This window comes from Centroberyx gerrardi, chromosome 11, assembly GCF_048128805.1.
Source record: "Centroberyx gerrardi isolate f3 chromosome 11, fCenGer3.hap1.cur.20231027, whole genome shotgun sequence".
Classification (NCBI taxonomy): domain Eukaryota; kingdom Metazoa; phylum Chordata; class Actinopteri; order Beryciformes; family Berycidae; genus Centroberyx; species Centroberyx gerrardi.
Window position 1 is genome coordinate 25,168,746 of NC_136007.1, and position 26,321 is coordinate 25,195,066.

Consider the following 26,321-nt stretch of genomic DNA (forward strand, 5'->3'; position numbering starts at 1 on the left):
CTTAAAATCATTACACTGGATCTTTAGCACAACAAAATACAAATACTTTTTGAACAACTGTAGATACACACCCACACAGTCAGACTCCGCAACACCACCGCATTGGCACGTCTGTAAACCTACTACTTTAAGCATTTATCACCATGCTTTTTGAACAGCCTTGCTCCATTCACATGTCTTTGCACATGATACCACTTTTGAGCTTCAGAAATTACACCCATTTTCTATGATGCTCATAATATATTTAATTTATTTTGTTTCTCAGCCTATTCAGTATAACTACCTTATGATACACTGGTCTAATGCACTGCCAGACATACCATGCCTCCTCCACAGCTCCGATCATTCTGTATGCCATGCTAATTGAAACCACACTGTCTGAATGTTGTATGTATATTTGTAGAGCTCTATATATAGTCTTATGTAATGTCTCTCATACAGTATGTCTTGCACTGCCCCTTTGCAAACGCATGTTAATATGTCTGTGCACAAATGCCGCCAAAACAAATCCCAGTACATTTATTGTACTGGAATTTGTAATTCCACATTTTCCGGTCTCTATCTGTCCTTTCTAATACAGCAGAAGTGCCAGGAACGCCAAAACTGTTTTAAGAGTTGTGTCTCTCTCTCTCCATGTAAAGTGTGTTTTGTAATAACATGAGGGTTATACTTTGGTTTGTGAATTATGTTTTTGCAGGCCATTTCACAATGTTACAGTATGTTTATGGGCAATTTCTTTTGGCAGGAAAATAAGCTGAGGGTATATAGGGACTCTCCACTGATTATTCATCACTTAAAGTGCCTGTTCACCATAGCTGATGGATCAGGCACAGTTAAGCTTGCTTTGAACAATGCTCTTGGGAGACACACTTTGGTTGTGGTGGCAAACAAACAGGTCCTTCTCTTTAAGCTGTTTGTGCTGCTGTATTAAAATCAACGGGAGGGTCTCACAACTCCTACTTGCAGTAGTGATGTACTGCCACAGAGTGTCAGCAGGTTTCAGCAGGTTAGGTTTAGGTGTTTGTTTTTTTAAACCTTTTTAATGCCAGTAAGAATGAATTTAAGGACATTTTTTTTGCACCAAATCAAACATGAAAAGTAAAAAAAATAATAAAAATAAATATCCAAATTATAGTTCAATCATCATGACTGAGTTGACATGAAGACTTTTGTTCAAAACTGTGATATCTACCATGTGAAAACACTGACACCTACTCATACAACTGATTGTTGATCAATTAGATCTAGTTAGGCTATTTCTCTGTAAAGTCCTCTGAGACATGCTTGTGATAAAGGGCTATATAAATAAACAAACTTGAACTTACAAAATGCTACTTGACATAGGCTAAATGTAAAGCATGTAACAGGATACTATTAAAGTTATGAGTCAATTTTAAGATCTTTACTATAACAGTTTTGTTTTTGAGGACAAAATAATGTTTTTCAAATATCATTCATATCTTTCAAATATCAACACCATTTTTCCAAAATGTATATCAAATGTATACCATCTCCGAAACTGTATTTCAAGACCATAATGCTATATCTATCTGTGTTTAAGGCTTGAATTCAGTTAATTCAATTTATGCTACCAGTGAATGCTACAGAAGGGATGGAGGAGATTTTAAAGTATTCTTTTTGGATAAAGGGGTAGCGTGGGAAGCTTCAGACAATCATCTGGTGAAATCCTGAGGAAAAGGAGGAGAGAAAAGCAAAAGGAGCGAGACACAAAGTCCAAGCTGGACAACAAGATACACCCTCAGTGAAAACAACTGGCATCAACATGGAGGGAGGTTTACAATCAGGGTTTTTGAAGTTGAAACTTCTCTTCAAAGTGATGGGAAGCAGTAAAGTGTTCTTGATGCCTGCTCACTGGTCTCTGTCCAAACAGTTAAGAAAAAAGGAGTACACATCAAAAGGATTCCTCAGCACTTGGCAGAAATATTAATGAAACAAAAACCACCTGAACAAAATTATGGGCCAAATCATGCATTAAATGAGTAGGCACATTTTGCATAACACATATCCTAGGACAGGTCTCATGGCAATTGCAAAAAACAAAGGCTGAAGACACAAAGGGACCCTAACTGAACCATTTCATTTTCATCCAATTTGATAACAGCTTTTCCCCCAAAATTCTTCAAACATTTAACTATCTCTGGAATTTTAACAACTTGTCAACATGTTCTAGGTTTGAAATGGTTGGTTGAGGAGGTTCATATAGTCCACATTGGCTTTATTCTAATTCTTTTTTTTCTTTTCTTCTTTTTACTATTTGCTGATGCAATGACCCAGTTTCTCCATGGGGATCATTAAGGTTTCATCTTATCTTTGGTCAATAAGCATTATTGCAAAACAGATGTAGGCTACATTATTCAATACAACAGTCCTACTAAGAATAAATTAAATTAGCTTGTGCGCACAAAAAACACTTCGGGAAGTGACAAAGATCCCGTTGAAGCACGATAGGTGAATCTGACCTTAATGCATCCGGACAACGTGACACCCATCAACCTAATTACTGGCTGCCAATTCCACAGCTAAGTGGTGGGAGGTATGGGAAGTGGGTGTCCAATGAACCCCAACTGTCACTAATAGATACAATCTCAGTGAATGTGCGAGTGTGACCTACTACGCAACTAAGCTTTAGGCAAGGTTTTGCTTCACTGGGCCTTGGCAGTCTGGGGCCCCTGGGCTTTGGAGCACCCTGCCGGAAGATCTTCGCCTGGAAGAATCAGGCTACAACATGAACCGTAGTGTATGGCAAAGCAAAACAAGAAGAGCCAAATGAATAGCCTACATGACAAGGTCATTGTGAGTAAATCGCTGCTGAAGAATATTAAATGACCTTTGACACGCAACTATTTTATATAGATTGAGAATTGTCTACTAAATCTTCTTAATGGGCTGAGCTCATCTGATTGATGTGTATCTGTATTTGATCTAGATCTCATTCTTCTAAAACACTCTCCTCAGTTTGAATTCAATGGCAAAAGCCTCCGAGATAAAAATGGATCAAGTGTGTGTTTAGAGAGGGGCTTGTAAAGTCACTCTCCAACGCAGGAGAAAGCTCTCACACACAAACACATGACCACGCCACCCTAAAAAAGGAATATACAGTACACTTACGGTTTAAAGTTTAACTCAGTGGCTTTACATATCTCACTTAACTTTACCTTGGTCACTCAGAAAATCTCTAGAATAAGTGTACATGCTCACTTCAAAGGTTCAACCCTGCTCTCACATATTAATGTATTCTGTGAGTGAGGAAAACAAAATATAGCCTACTGTAATGGCTGCGTATATAAAGGCTTGTTTCTTCCAGGAGAACACAAATAGACAACAGTATTAAGTGTTAGCCTACTATAAACACCACTCACCGCTGCTGACCAATGGCATGGAAACTGATCGAAAGATGTGTAGCAAATATTCTATGAGTGCATTTATTGAAAGGTGGCATGCAGTAGATGAGTATTCTGTTTTTCAGGTTTCCAAACAACATGTCTAAACCAGTGCCCACTGTCTGTCAAGAACTTTTTTTGTAGCAGTAATGACTGAATGTTAGTTCTACATTTAGTATGGCTGTAGCTGTAGTACTTTTAGCCAACACATAGCTAGCTTAGCCAGAGATTTATGGATTCAGTTGCTGGCATGGATAACTTATGGTAACATACTATAGTACACACATTAACAGCAATGTATTTGATTAAAGTTAAAGCTAACTACTCATTGAATAGGATTTTTAAAATGTTTCAACTGAGAATAAATTCTAAACTATTCTTTCCCACTATTATACAGAGGCATTGCCTTGTCAAAAGATAAGAGTGCCATGCACAGGACCCAATGCAGTTTGATAATCACTGCCCAATAGAATATTTAGCTCCCTCTCTGTCCATTTGCACGAGTGTCTCAGACATTGGACAGTTAAACTTTCTACTATTATTGGTGCTCTAATATGTCTACAAAATTAGGTGGAAATCACTGTCTTTGGTCACATGAATTGTTTGTCTGTCCTTAATGTCCAAACTGAATTAGTAAAAAGGGTTGTGTTGTGTACTCGGCTCCCTCAGCTTAGAACTCATTGCCAAATGATTTAAAACTAAAAGAGCTGGTCTCTCTTCATGTTTCTTTTTAGTCAGTCAAAACTCTTAGCATCATGGAGATGCTACATCTTTAATATTTCACTTTATTATATTTATCCCTTATTGCCTTTTTGTTTTGCTTTTTATTCATATACTTTAGTACCTTTTATTCTTTTCACGCCTCTATTCGTTGCTGCTGCAATGACCCAATTTCCCCTTGGGGATCAATAAAATTCATCCTATCTTATCCTATCCGCCAATAAATGGGAGTAAAACTGGAAACCGTGGCAATATATGTTTTTACTGCAACATAGTTTCGACAGCACCTCACTCTTAGAGCTCCAGCAAAGAGGCCTTAAAAATGCTGACAGGATACATAGCAAAGAAAAATCTCTGAACTACACTCTGATACAAGTAGCTCTGACAGCTTCCAATGCGTACTGGATGCTTTCCCCGCGTTGACGGAACAATGTGTTGGATGGTGACGAGACAGGGTTTTGGTAAGACAGCAAGCTCAACTCTCAGCTACGTGGCTTCCCCAAGTGCTTTCAGTGTAGTTTCACACAACTTGTTGCCAACGCAGCCCTGAATGAGAACTCCGTTTTGTCAATCCTACCTCATTATCCTCCGCTCTGCCATTGTGGGAATACCCCGGCAGCTCGCTAACCACCCCCTATCTCAATGCCAGGATTGTTTACGGGGGAATGGAATCTCCTTTGGGAATGTCATGACATCCTCAGAGGCCTGTGACTGTGCAGGGAGCTTGGAGGGAGATGCTTTTTCATCCTGAGAACGGAGAGTCTGCGGTTCTGGTTATGTGTGGGACCAGGCCCGAGGATAGTGGAGCATGCATTATGTATAATTAATGAACATGCGGAAGGGAGTCACAATAGGCGCTCAGCCCCGCACAATGCGTCAGTATCTATGGCCGGGGTCAGGGGTCACGTCTGCCTTTGTGCGTGGCCGCCGAGGACGGAGACAAACAACGAGACCTTTGAGAGTGCGGGAGGTTTCATGTACATAACAAGTAAACAAAAGAAAGCAGTTGGTTGCATAACAGAGGAAAAGGGGCCAATCTGTCTGCACACCGTTTTGAATTGTGTTTGATTTATGCCAAGTATAATGCTGAATTAATGGTGTATTTATTGTGTCCCAAAACAGATAGTCCTGTCCAATAAGAGGTCACCTAGGTCTGCCGGAGTAAGATAAAAGCATTTGTACAAAGATATGTGTGTAAGATTATGTTCTGAAGTGTTGTATTTCCTTTCGAATCTGCTTAACTGTGTGTTCAATTTCTTATATTTTTTTTCTTGTGCTCCTTTATGTAACTGTGTATAAGTGTTTGCAAGTGTGAGTGGATTAAGTTTGTTTCCCATTCTTTGTTTTGGTCATTTCCATGAGATGAGGTAGATTACTGTTTTGATCTTGTCTTGAACAGTTCCAACATCTCCCTTTCAAAACATAATAGTTGTGAGACTTCAAGTAGATGGATAACTTATTATTTTATCTTCAATGTAATTAAAGTTGTCTCCTACATCAAAATACTGCACAGGCTGAATACATGTTGCCACATTAGACGCGGGGAGAGAGAGAGAGACAGCAACAAACTATTTCTCATTACTAGTAGGAAGGAACTAGTGACACATCTGACAAAGAAAACTGGTGTTTGTAAAATATTCACTGCTTTTCATAAGAGAAGGTACAATGTAATGAAGCACCTTAAAACACAGCAATGAATACAACTCGCAAAGTTCTCGCAATAAGCAAAAGCCGCACAGGCTCTTTGGTTAAAGAAATTGCATCCCCTTTCAAGGACAAGAGCATTGGTATTAAGCTAAAAGCAAAGCAGAACACAGGCCTGCTTTCAAAGAGCATCACTTGAAGAGTTTGCATTACCTGTGCGCTTCTACTCAGAGTGGAGCATCAAAATTAACTTTGAAAAACTGCTCCAGAAAGTGTGTTTGAATGTTCCGCTTGTTAAATGGATTCAAAGGCCTGCCACGATTATCATTACCTCACCAACACAATCCTGAAACACAAAGCCAAGGAGGAAGTGACTTTCTGCGAGTTCAGACACAGCTCTCTCCTCGTACAGCCTGCTTCTCTACTCCTCTTTGTACATCGTTTTCACTATCTGGGCCTAAATTGTTTTACTTTCTCAACCTCTTCCTTTCTTTATTTGTGATTCTTATCTGTCTACTGGTGCAATTTCTGAGGTCAAATTGCAATGCAACAGTCTGAGTTGTGTGACAATAACTCAGCTGCCTTCAAGATTTACACAAGGGATGCCATTGAGAATCAATTATTTGTATCCTCTGTAAGACATGTGGCTATCCATGAAGTTACCACATCAGTGTTTAACAAATGCATTTTGTTGTTAATCCAACTGCAACTGACCTGTCCAAATTTACAACAGCAGCAACATTAGTTTTCCTTATTTGGTTCCACCTAGTACCTTATCTTAGTAGTGTGAACAGTGCTTTTGGCAACGCTCCAATTGAAACTGACAGATTTAGAAGTTGGCCAAGAGACACAACAACTCTTCATATATTCAGCAATTCTGGCACATCCCTAATTAATAGAGGTTTCATCTCCCAATTTCCTAATCCTTCCCCTCCTCATCCCATACAGGGCTGGAGTAAATCACCGGCACAGGCAGCCAGCAGAAACACTGAACTCCACAGCAAGAACTCCACTGACCAATAATTAACGGACTGTCAGGTGTTTATTTAGGCATGTGACACACCGTTATGAATGCCAAATAAATCTGCATTTACATTCATGCGGGGTTCATTAGAAAGGCTGTTACTCTGAGAGACTGCAGGTAAATGGGCTGCGGAGACGAGGCTGAACAGCTCGTTCTGATCGCTTTTATGTTCAGATCTCAGCACTCCCTTTAAACAAGCCACATTCATCTGCTACACCAAATCAAATACAGACTGAGTAGAAAAGCCAGTTTGCTGGCAGTAGTCACCTGATGCAACGGCCTCTAAGATGGAAGACATGGCAGCTTCTACTTCATACTTGTCGATTTTACAAGTGGTTTGAACACAGGAATGTGGCATAGCAGATGAAAAATAAGATAGTCTTTAGTCTGAGACAAAAGATGGCCCAGCCGACCAAAACAATTAGAGCACAATTGTCCAGATGTCATGATGCAGCCTAAATCTCCAAATAAGAGCCATTCATAAACTGCAACACCTACAGGAACTGGTCCTGGAATGAAGTGAAACTTGAGCCTCAGGACCAAAATTACCTCCACCCCCAGCATCTACAAAACACTGTACAGGAAACATGGAGTTATGATTGCAACTGAATTTAGACATTGTTGTGGAGGTGCACTTGGTCTCTTTCCCTGCATCGACTGAAATGGCAGATGAAAATAAATAAAAGATTGTAGAGCACTCTTCAAAACAGACCTCAAGTGCTTTACAGACAATTTAACTCTGATAAATAGAAGCCAATATGATAAACAATTAAAAAGCAATACTTGAATTAAAAACGGGGTTAAAGGGAATAAAACAGGCAAATACAGCAGATAAAATAAAATAAGCTAATAATAAAATAGGTTAAAGAAAGAAATGAAAGTTCAGTTCAGCCATTGCTGGGTCCATCAGTGATGACAACCCAATGGCACATGGCCTGGACTTTATAATTATTGGTCAAATGTCCCTGACCAATTCCTTTAGTCCTCTGCATTGTGCTGCTTCTGACTTCTCAGGCTGAAGGCTACGCTGTCAGAAAAAGGTAAACCAACGCACACATTGCCAGTGTGGTGAGAGCGAGAGAGAGAGACAGAGAGAGAGACAGAAAGGCATGGCTAGCTTGCTCTGTTGGGTGGTGAAAATGTAAGCAGGTGCTACAAATTACAAACCTGAGAACCTGTGAGAGTTATTTTCTCACAGAAGCAACAAAAAGAAGGTGAAGTGGAAGGCTGGATCAAACTAACATCAAATATAAACCTGCTAGGGATGCAAGCACAGCTGTACAAACAAATGCAGAAAAAAGTTAGCGTTTGTTTTAACAAATACACAAAAAGGCAAACTGGCGCAGGCACTTTTTTCCCCTGCTGTACTGAAAATGTATTGAACCATGACCCCAATACCAAAATACATATGAACCATGACTTGTAAACCATTCCACCCGAAGCGTGGAGGCGGCAGCAGCGTAATGGTTTGAGAGGCATGTTGCTAGTACTAATCCATCATGCTGACTGGGAAAATCTAGACAGGGAGATGAATGGAAAACGCTCGGTCCTCCCCTGGCAACTACGACTGAAGTGCCCTTGAGCAAGGCACTTACTGCCCAACTGCTCCAGTGGAGCTGCTCAGTGCTGTAATTGTACTGGGCAGCTTAGATATGAGTGATGTGTATGTATGTTACCCTCCCTGTTTGTAGTTGACTAGCCTGGTTAAATAAGGATTAGCCTAAATTGCCTGCATGGATATCTTATTAAACTGTAATCTAATACAAGGAATAAAGCACTAGAAAGATGATAAGAATGGTAAATCAAATATTGTGCTGCCATAGCTATCTGATTATCCCTCCGAGGACCCCCCCCCCCCTAATTTAGGCTTCAACATTTCAAATGAAAGCATTTTAAAACAGATAGGATGGCAAATACCGAATGTTGACTAATTCGTTTCTGATAGAAGCAATGGTATCTTTACAGCTTCTTCTTGAAACATGTACTTTCAATTGGTGATATTAACTGATATGCTAGTGTAATACAACACACACACACACCAAACTGGAGTTTGTAGTAACAGTGGGATTGAACTGGGTAGACTTTTAGCCCTGACACGTGCCGTTCTCTTGTATAGAGAAGACCTGAAGCCAAACTCCATTAAACAATCTGGCAGTTTAATGTTCCCTTGTTTAACGACAAAACGTACATAGCTGACAGGACATAACGAATGACTTTTTACGACTAGTTAGAGTCTGTTGGTGAATTCGGCAAACATTTGATCCACCAAGCAGAATGTGTAAAAATACAATTTTATAAAACATCAACTTTTAGAATTGTTCACGCGGCGCGCTACCGTATGTGTATTTTGGAAGATGGCTGTTGGAGTAACAGGCGAACCAATTATAAAATATGAAAATGTATTAAAATAAGTGCTGCATTGTGTATTGGGTGTATGCCGAAATGACGAGAGAAACCTCGGGATTTGTATAATGCATTAAACCGTGTTTTCCGAGGTATGTAGGTTTGCAGACAAGCAAGGAAGCATTCAATTGTCAGATTTTTGAATAGACTTACAGTACAGTTCCTCCATAGAAGACAGAACGGAACGTACCGGGACTGGCCAGCTCTATGCACGCTTATGAGACTAGCTGGAGACTAGCGTTATTCACCCGGTGGCCAATAGTAAGTAAAATAGTACACTTTAACATTAACAACCGTTAAAAGACAAGAAGAAGAACATTAACAACACCCCCCCCCCCCCCCCCCCCCCCCTCTCCCTCTCCCTCTCCTTCTCCCTCTCCCTCTCCCTCTCTCTCTTTCCTTTCTCCCTCTCACACACACACATACACATTCACACATGCGCGCGCCGGCTAACATTAGCAATAATTTCACTACTGGCCACTACCAACTGTAGCACAAATTAACGTTATCTAGCAAATGAATACGAATGAATGCAACTCACACACCACAGGCATATAACATTACTGTGGTAAAGTAAAATTACCTGTATTGTTGTCGAGGTTGTGTCGTTGCCAACGCTTGGCTGAGTTGGGCTTAGCTTTCGCTGTCTCTCTTTAGCGTCTCACCACTGTTAATATCTCCCCACAGCAGCTCCACAGACACAGCTTGATCCATAGAGTCAAAACACATCAGGGAGAAGATATCAGACAATATCTTTCAATTTATCTCCAAACTGAAGCCGTGGAGGCAACCGCGCCAGTTGTTGTATTCACATTTAACCCTAAACAAAAAGGCTCCCCTGGGACAACAGGGCTCACGGACAGCGTTCAATCAGTTGTTGTGCTTTCTGGATAAAACACTGACTTCTATTTTTCCAAAGATTAACTTGATACGTCCCCTGCTTTCCAAAGCAACACGCTGACCAATTTCGCTTTTTTTGGAGTCACAAGTCGCTATTTCCAGGTTAAAACTTAAAGAGAAGCTATCCTCCGTACCGCAACTTAACCGAGCACACCTCGGAGTGAATGGAGCTCAGAGGCGCAGCGCTATCATTATGCTGCCTTCAGGTGCTGTCGGAAATATCGGCGTTACGAGTTGAGCGTTTCTGAATGACCATAACAAGGAGGAAAATGTGACTGGGAAAGAGGGAATTTTCTGTTACCCGGGGCGCTGAGATGTGATGTTTAGGGGCGTGCCTTGAAGACAAATGGCTAAAACCATGAAAGCCATGTAATAAGTTAATTTAAACATCAATTCCATACCTGAAGCGCATTTTCTCCTCTTCTATCTGCCGCTGCAACACAAAGTATCTTAGTGCCATTTAATTTCTCAAATAAAACAATAACCAAATTAAAACTATTTTAAATACAGAGTCAATTTTTTTTTATCATTTCCAACCAAATCCACTTGAATAGAACAGCTTTGTATTTACATCTGAAATATCCCAGCATCCATGGCTGGCGCCATCTTGGATGTCCATTGGAGAATTGGCCATTCATTAATGGCTAAACATATAACAAACAGGCCAGAAAAAGTTAGGTCTTTTAAGATACCAGTCGTAGGTGTACCCCCATACAGTAATCTTGTTGATAAAGGTAAATGGTCTGATAATGTACATTTGTTTCTGAATTGAGTAGCCTACTCTACTGTGACACAATAAACTGTTGTCTTTAGCCCTCAAAGCACAAATTGCAGTTTGAGGACTCAGTTAATCTAAATAAACAGTGGGATTAGGCTTTCTTAGCTAACCAGCCAGTAAACTAACATAGCAATGTCACAAATGCTGAAGTTAACATGCCACTACTAGCCGCTGATAGGTGTAGACAATAAATATGAGCTTTTCTGCAAATGAGACGCATTAACAAGACAGCAATAGCAAGATCAGCAGATGCTGTGGTTAACTAGCTAACAAGATGAAATCAATTAAAAATACAAAATTGGTCAGATGTATCAGTGACTATGATCAGATGTATCAGTGATGAACTGATCAGTCACCAGCCAAAAACAGCACAGAAATTAACCTCAAAAATCAATAAGTTGTATGTATTAAATGAGAATTTTCCTAGTTTTTGGCATCATGACGATTGATTGTGTTCAAAATTTAATCACTTCACTGTAGAAGGCTCATACCTTCAGGCCGAATTGTTAGCTTGGCTGCATTAGCACATGAATCATATAAAAAGTAATGCTTTCCCCGACAACCTGGTGTTTTGTAAAGTCTTAGCTGCAGTGTATTTTGTTCAGCCAAAGAGAGGATGAAGCTCCCCCATTCCATAATACAAGGTCAAATCTAATGTATTCTGAGGTGTCTGGAGTCTGGTTCACCTTCACAGATCAGGAGGGGTTGGTGGGGTCGATGGAGGCTGAAGTCTGGCTCGCTGTTGGTTGGATAGGAAGCCTGAACAAGTGGTGGGTAGCAGCTGGAAGAAACCATGGAGGCTGTGACACCCAGGGGAATGAGGAAGACGAGGTTCCTCCTGCTAAACATACACACACACACACACACAGATGTGGTACAAAGGGAGTGTGACCTTCTGACAGTTACAGACTTCCCTACGTAGGAAGACTCAGAGAGAGCTTGTATCTGACTCCAGCATTTTGCAGTCTCTTCGTTTTTTTAGTCAGCAACACCAAACAGATGCTTGAGGGAAGCGCTGGTCTTGGCTCCCACTGTTAAGAGACCGTTGAAAACCAAGTTTGAAACTCAGCTCCTTTTTATAAAAGTTTTGAACTGAGTGCTAAAAGCATGCCAGGCTCTCTGCGCTGTCAGGAATGCGTAACAGCGTGTCCTTCCCTTTGAAAATAGTGGAAAAAATGAAGCCAGCGCTAGGAAGAGAGGTTCCTGGTGGATGAGGAGCCGTACTTTTTTACACAGGCTAGATCCCAGATGTCTCCAAGGAAAAGAAGTGTACATCTACATCTCTACAATCACATAGTTTCTCTACAGATGATCTGAAGCTGGATTTTGAGAGCTAAACAAGTGACCTCTAGTGGTTCCATGTGGCAGAATGAGGCCCATGTACAACAACTACTCCTAATAGTTAACAGAATGAAATTAAACTAAATGAAAAACTTACGTACTGTTATTTAAGTGCTCTGAGAACGAGTGTGTTTGGATGTTAGATCCACAGGCGTTCATATGATCCGTCTCCGGCCGTGAAATTCTCCATTCCAGCACCATCAAACCGAATAACAGACGAGAGAAAACAGGGGATTCGACAAACATCTGGCCAAGCCACAAGATGAATGAATTTTGGTATCAACCAGCCACTGTGGCTGGCTGGAAGGAAAAGTTTTCCTTCCTCAGACTGCGCTGCAGAAAATGTTCAACTTGCAACAACTCCTCTTCCTGTCTGCTCTCCCGCTGTCTTTGAAGGTCTCAGTTGGTTTGTCTGAAGTCCTACAGAAGACAGACAGCAGAGAGACGTCAGACAGGCACAGCGTGGCTTACAATGAACATGCATACACATAAACACACACATTCTGTGCAGGACATACCGTTATGATGCTGGAAAACTTTTCCAACTCTTCTTTCTTTTGTTTCACCTGCAAAGAACTGAAGAACACAACAACTCAATCATGAACCATGTTGCTGTAACTGGCTGATAAGATACTATGGAGATGGGTGAAAGCTGTGCAGGAAAGTGGCTTCCATTCTATGTATTAATGCAAAATTGTGTATTACTGTTACTAGCATTGATTACAGCCAATTTGTTGGCAATATGTAGTGAATTGTATTTCATGTCAATCAAGTGGAGTACAGTGCATTGTGTTACCTGACATTATTTATCTCCTCCCTATTCTTCTCTCTCTGGGTTTGGAGGCCGGCCAGCTGAAAGACAACCAAGTCAGAATGAGAGTGGAACGGAGAGAGGAGGATGCTGGGAAATGAACACCAGCAGACACCAGCTAAATACTGCTACATTTTGGTTTTACCAGCCACTTTGGCAGGTAGCCAGCCCTCGACCGCTTCTGTTATACTCTATGTAATGTACTGTAAGGCTTCATATTTGGCTGCAAAGATAGTGAGAGCGACTGGTGTGTTGTGGGATTCACTCGCCGCTGTGGTCGGTGGATGGAAAAGTAAGAGGAGACACATGGGATGAATAAGAGTACCGGTATATGGCTGAACATTGTACTGGTGAAAAGCTGAAAGGTCAAAGGTCATACAGTGATCTCCTCCTGTTTCTTCAGGACCTGCAGCTGACCAGAGATAGAAAGATGGAAGGACATCAAAATCCCTCATAGTTTGAATGTTGTTTGTAATACAACCTCATAAACCCTAAACTGCCTTGTACTCATTCTCTTTATATACAGGATATGTACATTTTTTCGAGGGAATACAAGTAAGTGAAGAAGAACTCGGAGCCCGGTCACTCACCAGTTTCCTAATCCAGATCTCTTTGTTCCCGTTGCTGCTCCTCTCCTCAGACAGACGGTTCCAAAGCCTGTTTCAGTTCACTTTCAACCTCACAGGCTTTAGTGACAGACTGCCTCAGCCCAGGGATAAAAACAAGCGAGTGTATAACCTCCTGTCAGATCCGTCAGCTCCAACAGATGTCTGTGAGGGAGGGAAATGACCGGCAGCCACCAGCCAAATGCCGGTAAACATTCTGTAGGATATACCAAAGGATCACAACAACACCTTGGCTCACGTCTCTCATCATGTCATGTGAGGCTGCGGATCGACAAAACAGACGCTGGACATTTCGTAATCATTCCAAGCAAGTAGAGTGGATTCACGGAAACTCGCATTTGTTGCTGCTGCAGCAGAAAGCCTCTTCCTTCCGTGGCTTTTCTGAAATATTTGGCCTGTAACACTAGAAAGGCCAGGCTGCTGAACCTGATCTGCAGAGGCTTCAGTCCTGCCCAGCATTACAGCGTTGATGTCTGCAACCCCTGCAGTCTTAGACACTCAATATTACCAAACTTTATGCTGTATTTTGTTTGAATAAAAATGACAGAACTGAATTGATTTTTGTTTTTTTTATTTTGTAAGCTTTTTTGAAAGAATAAGTGTTCCAATAACTTGTGGTAGACTATCTCCTTTTTCAATTCATTCCTCCAGTAAGTCCCTTCAGTACATACTGCTGTATGAAATACCAAACATAGAACTACCCAAGAAATCTCTTCAGTTATTCCAATATCCATTCTAACGCATGAATACAGACTGGAGGCTAACATGCCCAATCAATCAAACCCCCTGAAACCCAAACAATCTACACATATGTATAATGGTTCTTACATTTTATACATGTCATGATGTGTGCCTTTTAGGTGTGTGCACTTACATACACATAAAGGCTTTTATTCAGGCACACAATAACTGCACCACAGCACAATGCAGAATTCATATTCTCTTATAAAAGTCTCAAAGACAGCACAGTACTTCATTCACATGGTTCATAAAAGCATGGTCAGGCACTTTGGTTTATCGATTACAACACCAAGCACAATTTTAATTCCCTTATACAAGTAACTTTTATTCTGGCAACTCAAAGGCAAAGACAACCACTTTTAAGTACCAGGCCAAGGCCAAGCACCGTAGACTGAAGTATGTTTTTTTTTCCCAAAAAAAACACCCAAAAACTTTTCTGAGTTTTCGGGACGTTTTTGTCATCACTAATGTCTTCACTGCTGACTTAGACGAGAGGCAGGGCGTTCAATCACCTGCCATTCCATACTATGTCAGTCTTTAGTTCAGTTAGACGAGATGGAAAGTCAGTGGCAGGATTGGCAATTGTGTCTCTCGATACTTTACACCTGTCTGCAAATATTTGTTGTAGTTTTTCAACATTGTTGAGTATTTTGATGCTGTCTTTTCATATGCAGCTACACAATAACATGCTCTGGCCAACACTTACATACTGTATATATATGTCAAGCACAGGGCGTTTCAGAGGAGGCTTATTCACTTATTACACTCTTTCAGCAGGAAATACAATGCTCCATTATACAATATCATCCTTTTAGTATCTATTTAACAGCTAAAGTTTCACTCCATATTCATTGTAATGATTCCAGTATTTTGATACAATTTTTGTTATTCTGTACACCCCAATACTTAATTATTAAGATTTTTCCAGGAGTGACTTTTACGCTTTTATTTTGAAGGCAAAATTATTTTGCATCCAGTCTTACTCTGGCTCTCTCTGGCACAGTCACTTGATGAGTCTCTAAAGACTATATCATGAATGAATGGCAAATGTAATCATTGCCGGTTATCACTTAATTATCATTTCATTTCTAAACACTCCCTCACTATTCTTTATAATGTTACCTTTGCAGTAATGCAGATTAACAGTAGTCTTTTCTTACCATAATTTATTTCATTCCATGCCCAGATAGTTTTGTTCAGAAAGAAACTTGATCCAAACCTGCCCTCTACTGTCAATAGTTGCTCCACACAGTGAGAATTACACTGGGGATTTACTGTAAAACCATCAGCAGTGACTTTTACTGAAAACAATCAAGAGTTCACAATCAGTTAAATTCCCAAATCCTAATCCAAACACAAAGAGAACAGCAGATCCAAGACTCAAAACCAGTGACTGGGATTTGAAGCATTTTTCAAATTGAGATAGACTGATACAAGGACCAAACATATGCAGTGGTCAAACTTGTATCAGCTATTCGTGAATGTATTTAAAGCTCTTGCACAAATCTGACTCGAGGAATCAGTGTGAAAATGCCCAGTATTTATCAGGTTTCAATAAATTCCAAATTGAGGCTTTAATCAGCAAAGTGTGCCAAAACCTGACACCAATATGATCGAATCATAAACATTCACGGCATATTGGCTGGAGAAGTAAAATTGTGATAAAGATTATAACTAATAACACTTGTGTTTCTCAGTTAGTTAGGGATGGACTCCAATGTTGAACTAGTGACTGAAAGAGTATCTGGAAGACACAGACACACATACTAAGGTTAAATATTCACATACATTTAAATATATGAAACACATTTAAGAAGCCCAGGGCGCAGTAAGGGTGCCTACAAGGGTCATTTTTGCTCCTCGGGCTGGTTGCCTTGTGAATGGCAGTCTCCCCCTCCCCTCCTGGGACCAAATCACCCCACCTGACCTCCCCGCGAACCCCTGTATTGTGCATTAAGATGAAAAGATGTGTTCAAGCGTATATTCTGTTATGTCTGTGTCTTGTACCTGCCATGGAAATAGCCTTGTAGGAAGAAATTAAGTTTACTGAAATGAAAACCACAGACATAACCTTGAAATATAGTCACTGCCTATTCATTTAGAAAAGCAAGAAATTGTTTTGTGATGCCACAGAGTCGGAACGGGCTAAACTCAAAGCAGAGAAGCTTCAGTAATGCAGATCTAAGACAGGAAGAGTACATTTGAGTTGGCACTTCACTTTATACAAAATAATGTCAGGAATTAAAACAAAGACGATATGTGTTTTCAGTGGCTCTCTTTTAATTCAAAGTAAAACAGGAATATAAAATGATTAAAATCAATGTTTATAGACAGAAAGATAAACATGACATAAACATAAACATAAACAACAAAGGAGGAGGGTTGCATTTACATTGTGCATTTGTGTTCTACATTTCATCTTTTTTTTTTAATCTCAGTTCACTCCCTGTCACAAATTGAGTTAGTTTACCTATGTCTGTACCAGTACTGGCAAAGATAAAATCACAGCCACATACAAAAACAAACAAACAAACAAACATTATGTATGTACTCCGAAGTTGTTTTGGGTTGCTTGAATGATACACATTTTTTTCAACAGATTTCAATGAAGCATTAACATATCAATGGCGGTAACTGCCAAAATAAAAAAAATAATTTCTGGTGAAGGAGCACAGTCTCATCCCTCCAGTCGAGCTCCAGACACTTGATCGAGCTCAAATCAACACACACCAGGCTGGTGTTTCCTCTATTTTAGCAGTTACCTGAACAGCAGTCTGGTGACAATAGAAATGTCGCTTCAGCACAACAATAGCGTACTAAAAAAAATACACCATACCCTACTGCCGAGCAAAGTATAAAATATAAAAATGTCAGGCTAAAACTCTCATGTGATACACAGTGATATATTTTGCACAGAATAAGCGTGTCGAGCGAAAAGTAGCAGGTCAGGACTATTTAAGGACAACAGGCTGAGTGCTGGGGTTCAGTTTCAATGCTTCACACTTTGTACTCAAGAGCTCATGCTCTCCTCGAGTGTGAAAAGAAATCTATTTTAGAAAGGAAGCAATGGCACTGTAACTCAATGATCCGATCCGCCTGACCAGGAGAAACAATAAACCTAATTATGCTCGTTTAGAAAATATATTGAGTTTGGGATTTTTAGTTGTAGCATACTTCGGATGACAAGAGTCGCCTTCCAATACATTCATTATCCCACCATAAAAAATGATCCGAAATCCACGTTAGACTGAATCCTATGTTCAATTCTACATAATAAAAAGTGACTACAGCAGATAAACTTGATGAACACAATCTGCACTACATGGGAAGAATGGGCATGGCAGTAAACTGACATTATTTTTCTCTAGTATTGCACTGAAACAATTTGGCAATAAATCCTTAGGCACAAAGCTAACTAACCAACACTAGATCTCAGTCTTAGATCTACAGGGAAGCCCAACAGTCATTTGCACCAAAACCTACAGAAAACACATAGGCTGGGTTCACAAGCATCTGTGTTGGCGTTGTTACTGCACACAGGTGTAATACTGACTATATTGGATATATGTGATACCCGGGTTTTTTTTTTTTTTTTTTTACATGACCCCTGGCCCTCGCCGTGAGTCCATTTCATCAACAGCACTGAGAACAGAAAGAGCAAAATGAGATCATAGTGCAAATAGGAAAACGGGGCTACAAAAACACCAGAGACCATGTTCATCACCTGGCGATGTAAGAAAATCCCCACGACAACCACAATTGCCACATTTGTTTTAGCAGCAGTGGCGACACTTGATGCGAAAGCCGCGATGCTCCTGGTTTCATCATTCCACCGACTGATGCATCAAACATGTAAAATGCTGGTAAAAAGATGAAGTACATAAAAAAAATTGGATTGTTAAAAAATAAATATCCCATAATCACACCTATTGCTGATGAAAGCCCTGGAATGTATGAAAACATTTTAAGCCTTGTCTTATACAAATGTGTCATCGCTGTGTTTGCCAAAATGTACAATTCGTTCAGTGCATTTTTTAAATTTGCACTTGATCTTGCACTCCCTGCGTACGAAGAGGCATTGCTTGTTTCGTAAAGTTAAGAAGCAAAAGTCAAAACTCAGTAATAGGAGCTGTTTTCCAGCAGAGGGCATGGAGGCAAAACAATCTCAACTTAATGCAAATGAAGTAAGTCAAAATGTCACATTCCTTTGAGGTGAAATTTAAAAGTTTAAGATCAATTTTTCACCCTTTTTTTTGTAAATGTACTGTATTTGACTACAGTTACTGTACAGCGCTCTCTTCCAGCCAAGTGGATCATTTTTGAAGGAATGGGCCGTGTTAGAAATACACCCGAGGTGACTGTCTGTCACATACATTCATACACACACACACACACACACAGAATTCAAGATATGGGTCAAACAGTATTTGCAAACCATTCTTAGGTGTACCAGATGGGTGAAGAATGCCAGAAAATGTACTCAATCACAGCAAAGTAGCTGAAAGTCAATTTCGTATGGTTTTCTGTGAATGTGAAATTAGCGGACACTATCCAGTTTGGCCTGATGTGGTAAACCCCACCCACCTGGCACTCCAAGCAGGTTAAAACAAACAGAATAAACTTGTAACTACTCTCTGACCCAGGTCTGACTGCTTGTTCCTCTGACAAAACACATACTGTCATGTTTCAAAGCCTCTCACACACACACATCCTGAAAAACACTGCGGCACATTCTACCTCAATGCAAACAAATACAGAATGACGTTCACATTCAGAATTCTGCTGACAATTTTTGCACTGTGTTCGCTCAAAGGTGAACACCCCCCCCCCCCCCCCCCCACACACACACACACACACACACACACACTGGGCTTTAGCTGCTGTCCTCCTTGCACTGGGCCAGGGCTTTCTCTGCGCTGGAGGAGCCCTCGAAGCGCTGGGAGGCGATGGCTGCTTGGTGAGACATGCTCTTCCTCACGATGTCGCCTTTCCTCCACAGCGTGATCTCCTGCAATCTCACAACAGGTTAGGAGGGATTCAGCCTCAAAACTAAATGTTGTTATTGAATCGTATCATGAGATAAGCGTATCGTCCCATCCCTAAAAGTTACCCCAAACATTAGAGCTGTCAGTGTGGTGGAAATTTGACGGCCAGAAACTCTGGTTTTAGATATCCAGTCTACTTCCTAGTGTAAATGACGCTACGTTCACCCATATTTGAATGAAATTACCTAATTGGTCGACAGTATGCATAGTTAATGAGGTGCAGTAGTCTGCCAGCTGCTTGCTAAACTAGCCAAAAACACCATGCCCCCAGTATAAATTGTTGATGGGTGCTGAGGTTCCAGCGCTGGATATTTTGTTCCCCCAAGTAAAAGTATTGCTCTGCAGCGGATGGCACAATTAGAGGGAAGGAGGCGGCTCTCACTCTGTCCTACAAGCTTTTGTCTGCACTGCCCAATTTCAGGAGGAGGACTGCCATTTTGATAATTAGACTTATTTGACGTTCAGGCAGCGGAGCGGTGTGTGTGGACAGTGTGAAAGAGAGAGAAGAGAAAGGCAGAAAGAATGCCTTGGTGGTTGGCAACAGCAGTGTAGGCTGGTGCAAAATGACAATAATACAGTTACTTGCAGTTTCACACTTCTCTCCTTGAACACGCATAATGTTTTTTATTAGACGAATAAAGAAAAGTGTCAGAGAGAGAGAGACAGAGAGAGAGAGAGAGAGAGAGAGAGAGAGAGGGAGAGAGTGAGAGAGAGAGAGAGCCCTGTGTTGACAACCCTTGGCTTGTAGTTTCTACTTGGCATGGAATTTGCATGTGGCATTTAAAATATTTCCTGATTTTCACAGTAGGCATTTTTCCCCCAAAAAAGAATTTACTTAGGGACCGGTTGTACCATGAATGTTTAAATGCCTCCACATCAGATATGATGGCCAACAAGAACCGGGTGATGCTGAGCGTGTGGGCGGGGCCGAGCCACCTCAGCCTACTGAGAATTGACTGAGTGTCTAAATAGCAAAGCACTTTGGATGAACCACCAAAAGCTGAAATCCACAGGAATGTGACTGGGTGACCGAAAGCTAATTTAACATGCAAACATGGTGCCCTACTGCTGTGTGTGTGTGTGTGTGTGTGTGTGTGTACCTGCTGTTTGAAATAGCGCCTTTCCTCCTCGTCTATGAGCACCAGGTTGAGGTAGTAGCGCACCGAGAACTTCTTGTTAATGTCCCTCATGGTGGGCGTCATCTCATAGCCTGCCAGAAACAGCCTGATGGGGATGGACTCTCCTGCAGCAAACACACACACACACACACAAAAACATCATGGCTTATCAAAGGGAACCAGGGAAGCATGGGTCCAGCAAAAATAAGTTGGTCTGCTACAAATATAGAACCAACTACTATAGGAATAGAGAGCAAGGGTCAGAATAAGGGTCACAGTCCGATACCCCGCAACATCAAATAAAAACCACTATCATCACCTCTGACTGGTGCTCCGTCCATGATCTCGTACTTGGCTATGGTGTCGTTCTCGTGGTAGACGTTGGGCCCCGTGCCCGTCGTCTCCCGCTTGATGATGTCGATCTCCATGTGCCTGATCTTGATCCTCACCAGCAGAAAGTAAATCTTCCCTACGATCACGTCTTTCAGGTGGTACCTGCAGGCAAATGGCGCGGTTTGGCAAAACTAAATACTCTTTGCTTTTGGTCAGTAAAAAGTAAGTGTTCATAAATTCTGATTCATTGTAGCGGATCGTGTGTAAACGATGTCATACTTTGACTTGTTGTACTCAAACTCTATGTGCAGGCAGTCCTCGATCCCCACTTCCATCTTGATGGAGGAGTTGAGCTCAGGGTAGGTACTGAGCGTGTGCACCACGATGTCCAGCTCTTTGCTGACGTCGTTCAGTCGCCGGCTCACCGTCGCCCTCAGAAAGTAGCTGGAATCATACGGAAAACCAGGTTATATGCTTATATACAGTATATGGCTGTGAATACATGAACGGACAATCCAGAAAACTCTTAACTGTGATGGGAGTCACATTCCTCTAATGAAAATAGCTGTGTAATGAGTACAAACCATGTGACAAACAAAATGTCTTATGATATGTGTAGGTCTATTATACTACACTCAAACAGATGGATAATAAGTTGGAGACTACAATGACATGTGCTTCAATTCAACATTTTCTTTGTGTGTGTGTGTGTGTGTGTGTGTGTGTGTGTGTATGCAGGGTTTTTCTTGGCTTAAAGGTGTCTGTAATTTTCATCAAGTTAAATCTAAGACTTTTTAAGACCTTTATTTATGCCAATGTAAAACCAGACTTTTGAGTTGAATTAAGGTAATCTAATTCAAGACATTGCAAAACTTTCTCAGGACCTGCAAACATCCTAAATTTGTTGTCAAATGCTATGGGATTCAACATATGAACGTGTTTCCTTGTGGTCTGAGAAAGTAGCTAGATTTGTCACTAGTCGCTTTTGAGAAATAAAGAAACAACAATAACAAAAAACCCTATAGCTAGTGACAAAGCTGGCAAACAAGCAGCAAAGTGCCACAGCCAACGAGGAGATGTCTGCTGCCACTTCTTCAGCTTAGTGAATTACCAAGTTGTGTCAACTGGTACACACACCATCCAGTGCTTTGGATGGTTGCACTGTGCCAAAAGTCACATAGTTCAAAATGACTTATTTTCAGGTTTTTTTCAGTTCCTTATTTTTTTTTCCCTTTGGCACTAGCAGAAAAGGCTTTGGCTGCCACAAAGAACGTTGCTCTGCATGAAAAACCGTGTGTGTGTGTCTACAGAATTTCCTCCCAAAATTGGAGTGCAAATAATTCATGCACACCACGCACAAATTCTTCTCTTTGCCCAGTGGTGCTTACCGTAACTTGACGTTCTGACCGGTGTAAGACTCGTAGGGCTTCTCCACGTGCGTGAACTCAAAGTCAAACGTTTGCGACTGCGTGAGCTCCCCGGGTCGAGCCAAGTCTTTCACAAGAGACACAAACTCGTGGTGGTTCCCTCTGTCGTAGTACAGCTCTGGAAACAGAACATAAATAGGATCAGACAACTGCAGTGGAGCGGTTTGGTGTGTTCTGTAAGCCATTCCTGCACTGATGACAGCTGCCAATACCCATGACTATTACTGATGACAGATGGCAACTATCTTAGCTTTGTCTTGAATGACGTTCAAATCGCTGAGTCAAATCTCTTTGAATTGTTTACCTGTAATACCATTCAGATAATGATCTGTTATCTCCACAGCTCAGTGACTGGGCCCTCATATATACAATCCAAACTGTAGCTTGAAAACAATCTGATCTAATGCAGCAGTTGTGTTAACGCAACACTGTATAATAATGTTTACTTTTTTGACACAGCCGCTTTTCATGCCGCCATTTTGGGTCACAGTTGCCCCCCTCTTGACTCTTAAGGGTGCATCCCAACTCAAAAACAACACTCCTCCATTCCCTCACTACCCCCTCCTCTCCTCCATGAGCCCAAAACCATGTTTATGCTGCTGTGCTGCTCGTCCAAAAGGGGAAGAAAATGAAATAAGCTACTTAAAAGAGCTTCTGAAGCCTCCTTCTGTGAAGGAATCTCAAGTGTTACCTCTCCAACTGCATGTCAGTTTGGCATGTGCCCAGCATAGCCAATCAACTACCACAGGACTGGACAATTTAGGAAAAATGAAAGCAGGGTAAAAACAACTAGAATGGTGTAATATTGATGAAAAATATCTGAAAATTGTAAATAACTTTATCTTAACTGACTGGCAAGATCCTTTTAGATGACACCTAATGGCATGAGGTCATAACTTACTGATTTATGACATTAGGAAAGCAGCCTTAATGAAAAGTTTCAAGATGCATTCAAGCTACAAGTCAGTGGCTGGCAAGGAGCAAGTAGTAGTACACTTGTGTTTTAACCAAATTTGCATTTGAATAAACTGTGATATGATGGAAAAGTTACATAGCCGTAATATAGTAGTATTATAGCCGTATCGAATCAGGTGCTATCATGTGTTACCAAGTGAGCCCTTAGCCCTTTAATTTAACCTACTTAGACTCTGAAAATTTAGACTTTTAGTTCTGGAACTACTCGACGGTATGAAAATAATTGTAAAACTATGCGAACCTAACAGCACCTCTCAAAGGTCAACAGTTAGAAAAGATAAACTAATGGGTGAAGACTTCCTGCCCCCCCTTCCTCCCCTAATGTGTCAGACTTGCACGCACATCTGTCACGAGACCTGACACTTCAAACTGACACTTTGTTACGACAATGCAGTCGGTTGTTAGGAACCAGTGTAAAGTTAACATAGATGATAAGTCAATTATTAACTTAACATAGTTACTGTGGGTCGTTAGCAATAGAGTCAGCGCTTCTAGCTAGCTCTCCAAACTGTCATGTTATACTTTAGCGGTGGTTACTTCTTCTCACAGCGGGCTGAGTCAGTGTGAAACGCAGGCCTGCCACTCACCTATCTGGCCGATAAACTCGATTTTGATGCCGTTGTGCTCCAGCCTCTTGCCCGGGTTCTTCAGCGTAACGTTGACTTTCCCCGACACCGTTTCTCCGTCGTAGAACAGAAAATACTTCTCTTTCCTCCCATCTTCGCTTTTATGCTCCGCTTTCTTTCTCGTTTCGGCGTCATTCAAAACTATATCGATGTCCGCACTTTGACCAAAACCGAAGAAGCTCATCGCTGCTCGTCAGCCAAGCTCTGTCGCTGGATCCTGCTGAGAAAAGCACCACCTGTACTGTAAGGCAATATACTGTAGCCTGAGTAACAAGTAATTTCTTATCGGTTTGCAGTGTGATGTCCAATGCAAACCGACTGCCAGATTATTGAATATTTCGAGTTACAACCGTCGCCGACTTACTGCGCATGCGTTGGCGGTCATGTGCAAGTGAAAACCGTATTTATTAGATTAAGTTATTTTTGTTACTTTTGATATGATTTGACTCTCAAGGCTAAACTGTGATACAGTTACTTTTACGTGACAATATAAAATATCACCGTCGCTAACAGTGCAGTTATCGTGTCGTGTTATAATCATTCTGCGCTTTTTTGGCGCAGTATCAACAGGCGTGAGCAAGCGACAGACCGCGCACCTGCTTGCTCCGGCAAAGATTGTCTATTTAGCAGATACATCACTCATCAGTGAAAAGGCGAACCATCTTCCGGCTTACAAAAAAGGGCGTAAACCCTTGCGCATGCGGTCTGCTCCTCCTACTTAGCCTCAGTTAGAGAACACATAAGCACAGCTGTTAGCGACGTGAAACAAAGTTGTTTTTCACAAAAACGTAAATTTTAGCTCTGAATGTTAACAATACGTTTATGTGTAATGTGGTCCAAATAAGATGTGTTTGTGTTTCTCACAGCGATGACATTTGCGGTACCCGGAAATTATGGCAGAGTGAGATCTCTTTCCTCCCCTCTGGAACCTCCTAATACTTTTCACTACTGCCCTTTTCCTGCCAAGAAGCTAGATCTCCGACTAGAGAGTGTTTGGTCATTTTGTCCGCTTGGTCTCCGCGAATGAGTTTCCTACTGGGGTGCTCATAAATATTCAAGTTGGGGAAGGGGACAGCAGCATGATGGCCATAAATATGAATGATGGAGCATGGGGGGGGGGGGGGGGGATTTATAAATATAGCCTGAGGAAAAGAAGGGAAGACTGAAATAATAATAACATGAATGAGGCATCAACTTGACCTTAATAAATAGGTCTAGGCTACATATTTGGAGGTGTTTTCTAGAGACTCTCAGTTTTCCAAATGCAAGTTTCTTCGCCAAGAGAGAATCGTTTCTGTTGGCTGTGGTGGATCCAATTAACTCCGACGCGGCTGTGAAATAAATGAGTGAAAAGAAATCAAATTAATTTCCGCCATTTCTGATTTATCAGGGCCATTATTCAGTGCCCACAGCCTGGGATGAAAAGAAGTCGTGCCACTCTGCCCCGTGCCTCTGATAAGACCATTCACTTCAAAGTCTGACTAATATCCCTCTGGAAGACGAGCTTGTCAAGCCTGAGTGCTTTGTGCATCTCCCGACTGATACGATCCACCACTCTGACCTCTGCAGTGTGGCTTTGAAAATGTGATCCAACATGGAAAAACATGCACATTGTTTTGTTTCTTATAGATTATTATTTGCATTCAGAGCTTTAAAATAATATATAAGCCTACACAATACAGGCCAATAAATTGCTTTGTTTGGATGATTCATTATTGAATCAAAAATACATTTTAACCAAACCTTTTCTGATGTAAAAAGGGTCTCCTTAATGATAACTTTACAGATTACCATATTGTTGTTGTATTTACTCATTTACTTACCTATTTATTTACTTATTTATTTGTTTGCTTATTTGTTTGTTCTGAAGCTGCTGACGTTATACATCATCAGCACATGACCTGCTCTTAAATGATAATGATGTTACATACTAGCCTACAAGCTGTTCACCAGTATGAACCAACAACAAACTCCACCATAAACTGATCAGTATAAAGCTAAATCATAATCTTATGTTTTATCATTTAAAAAAATAAGATTAAAGTAGCATGAAGCTAAATTAAAGTTAGATTCAGTCAGATTAAAGTCATGAAACAGGCAACAATAGATGTAAATTCACTTTTACTCAGCAAATACATTCTGGCTGACATTCTCTAATTTGAGCAAAAATAGTTGTTCACCTGATTGATTGGAAAATGCTGAATATACTGACTAACACGTGTGTGTGATGCCAGTGTTGCACCACTAGAGGGCGGAGTTTAATCACATTTAATCACATTTAATCATTTATTCTTGTCAGGGTGTTAAAGCTTCTCAAACAACATTTAGACCACGGGACACTAAAACTCCCCATTGAAACCCAGGATCGAAACAAAACAAAACATATGAATGCATACTTGTGTGAGATC

At 40.9% G+C, this 26,321-nt stretch overlaps 2 protein-coding genes across 2 annotated transcripts in view; both read right to left on the reverse strand.

Moving 5' to 3' along the window:
* Positions 1-10,231, reverse strand: part of arhgap32b (Rho GTPase activating protein 32b) — a 104,522-nt gene extending 94,291 nt beyond the window's left edge. The window contains exon 1 of the mRNA XM_071906168.2: positions 9,776-10,231. The gene's annotated coding sequence lies outside the window, so the exon portion shown is untranslated. The remainder of the gene's footprint in view (positions 1-9,775) is intronic.
* Positions 10,232-19,119: 8,888 nt separating this feature from the next.
* On the reverse strand, positions 19,120-24,240 carry vps26bl (vacuolar protein sorting 26 homolog B, like). The gene is made up of 6 exons (XM_071906177.2): positions 23,875-24,240; positions 22,274-22,430; positions 21,165-21,329; positions 20,872-21,047; positions 20,535-20,677; positions 19,120-19,397 (listed from the first exon to the last, which is right to left on the reverse strand). The coding sequence occupies exons 1-6, from the start codon at positions 24,095-24,097 to the stop codon at positions 19,263-19,265; spliced, it is 999 nt and encodes a 332-aa protein (XP_071762278.1). The 5' UTR covers positions 24,098-24,240; the 3' UTR covers positions 19,120-19,262.
* Positions 24,241-26,321: the final 2,081 nt, after the last annotated feature.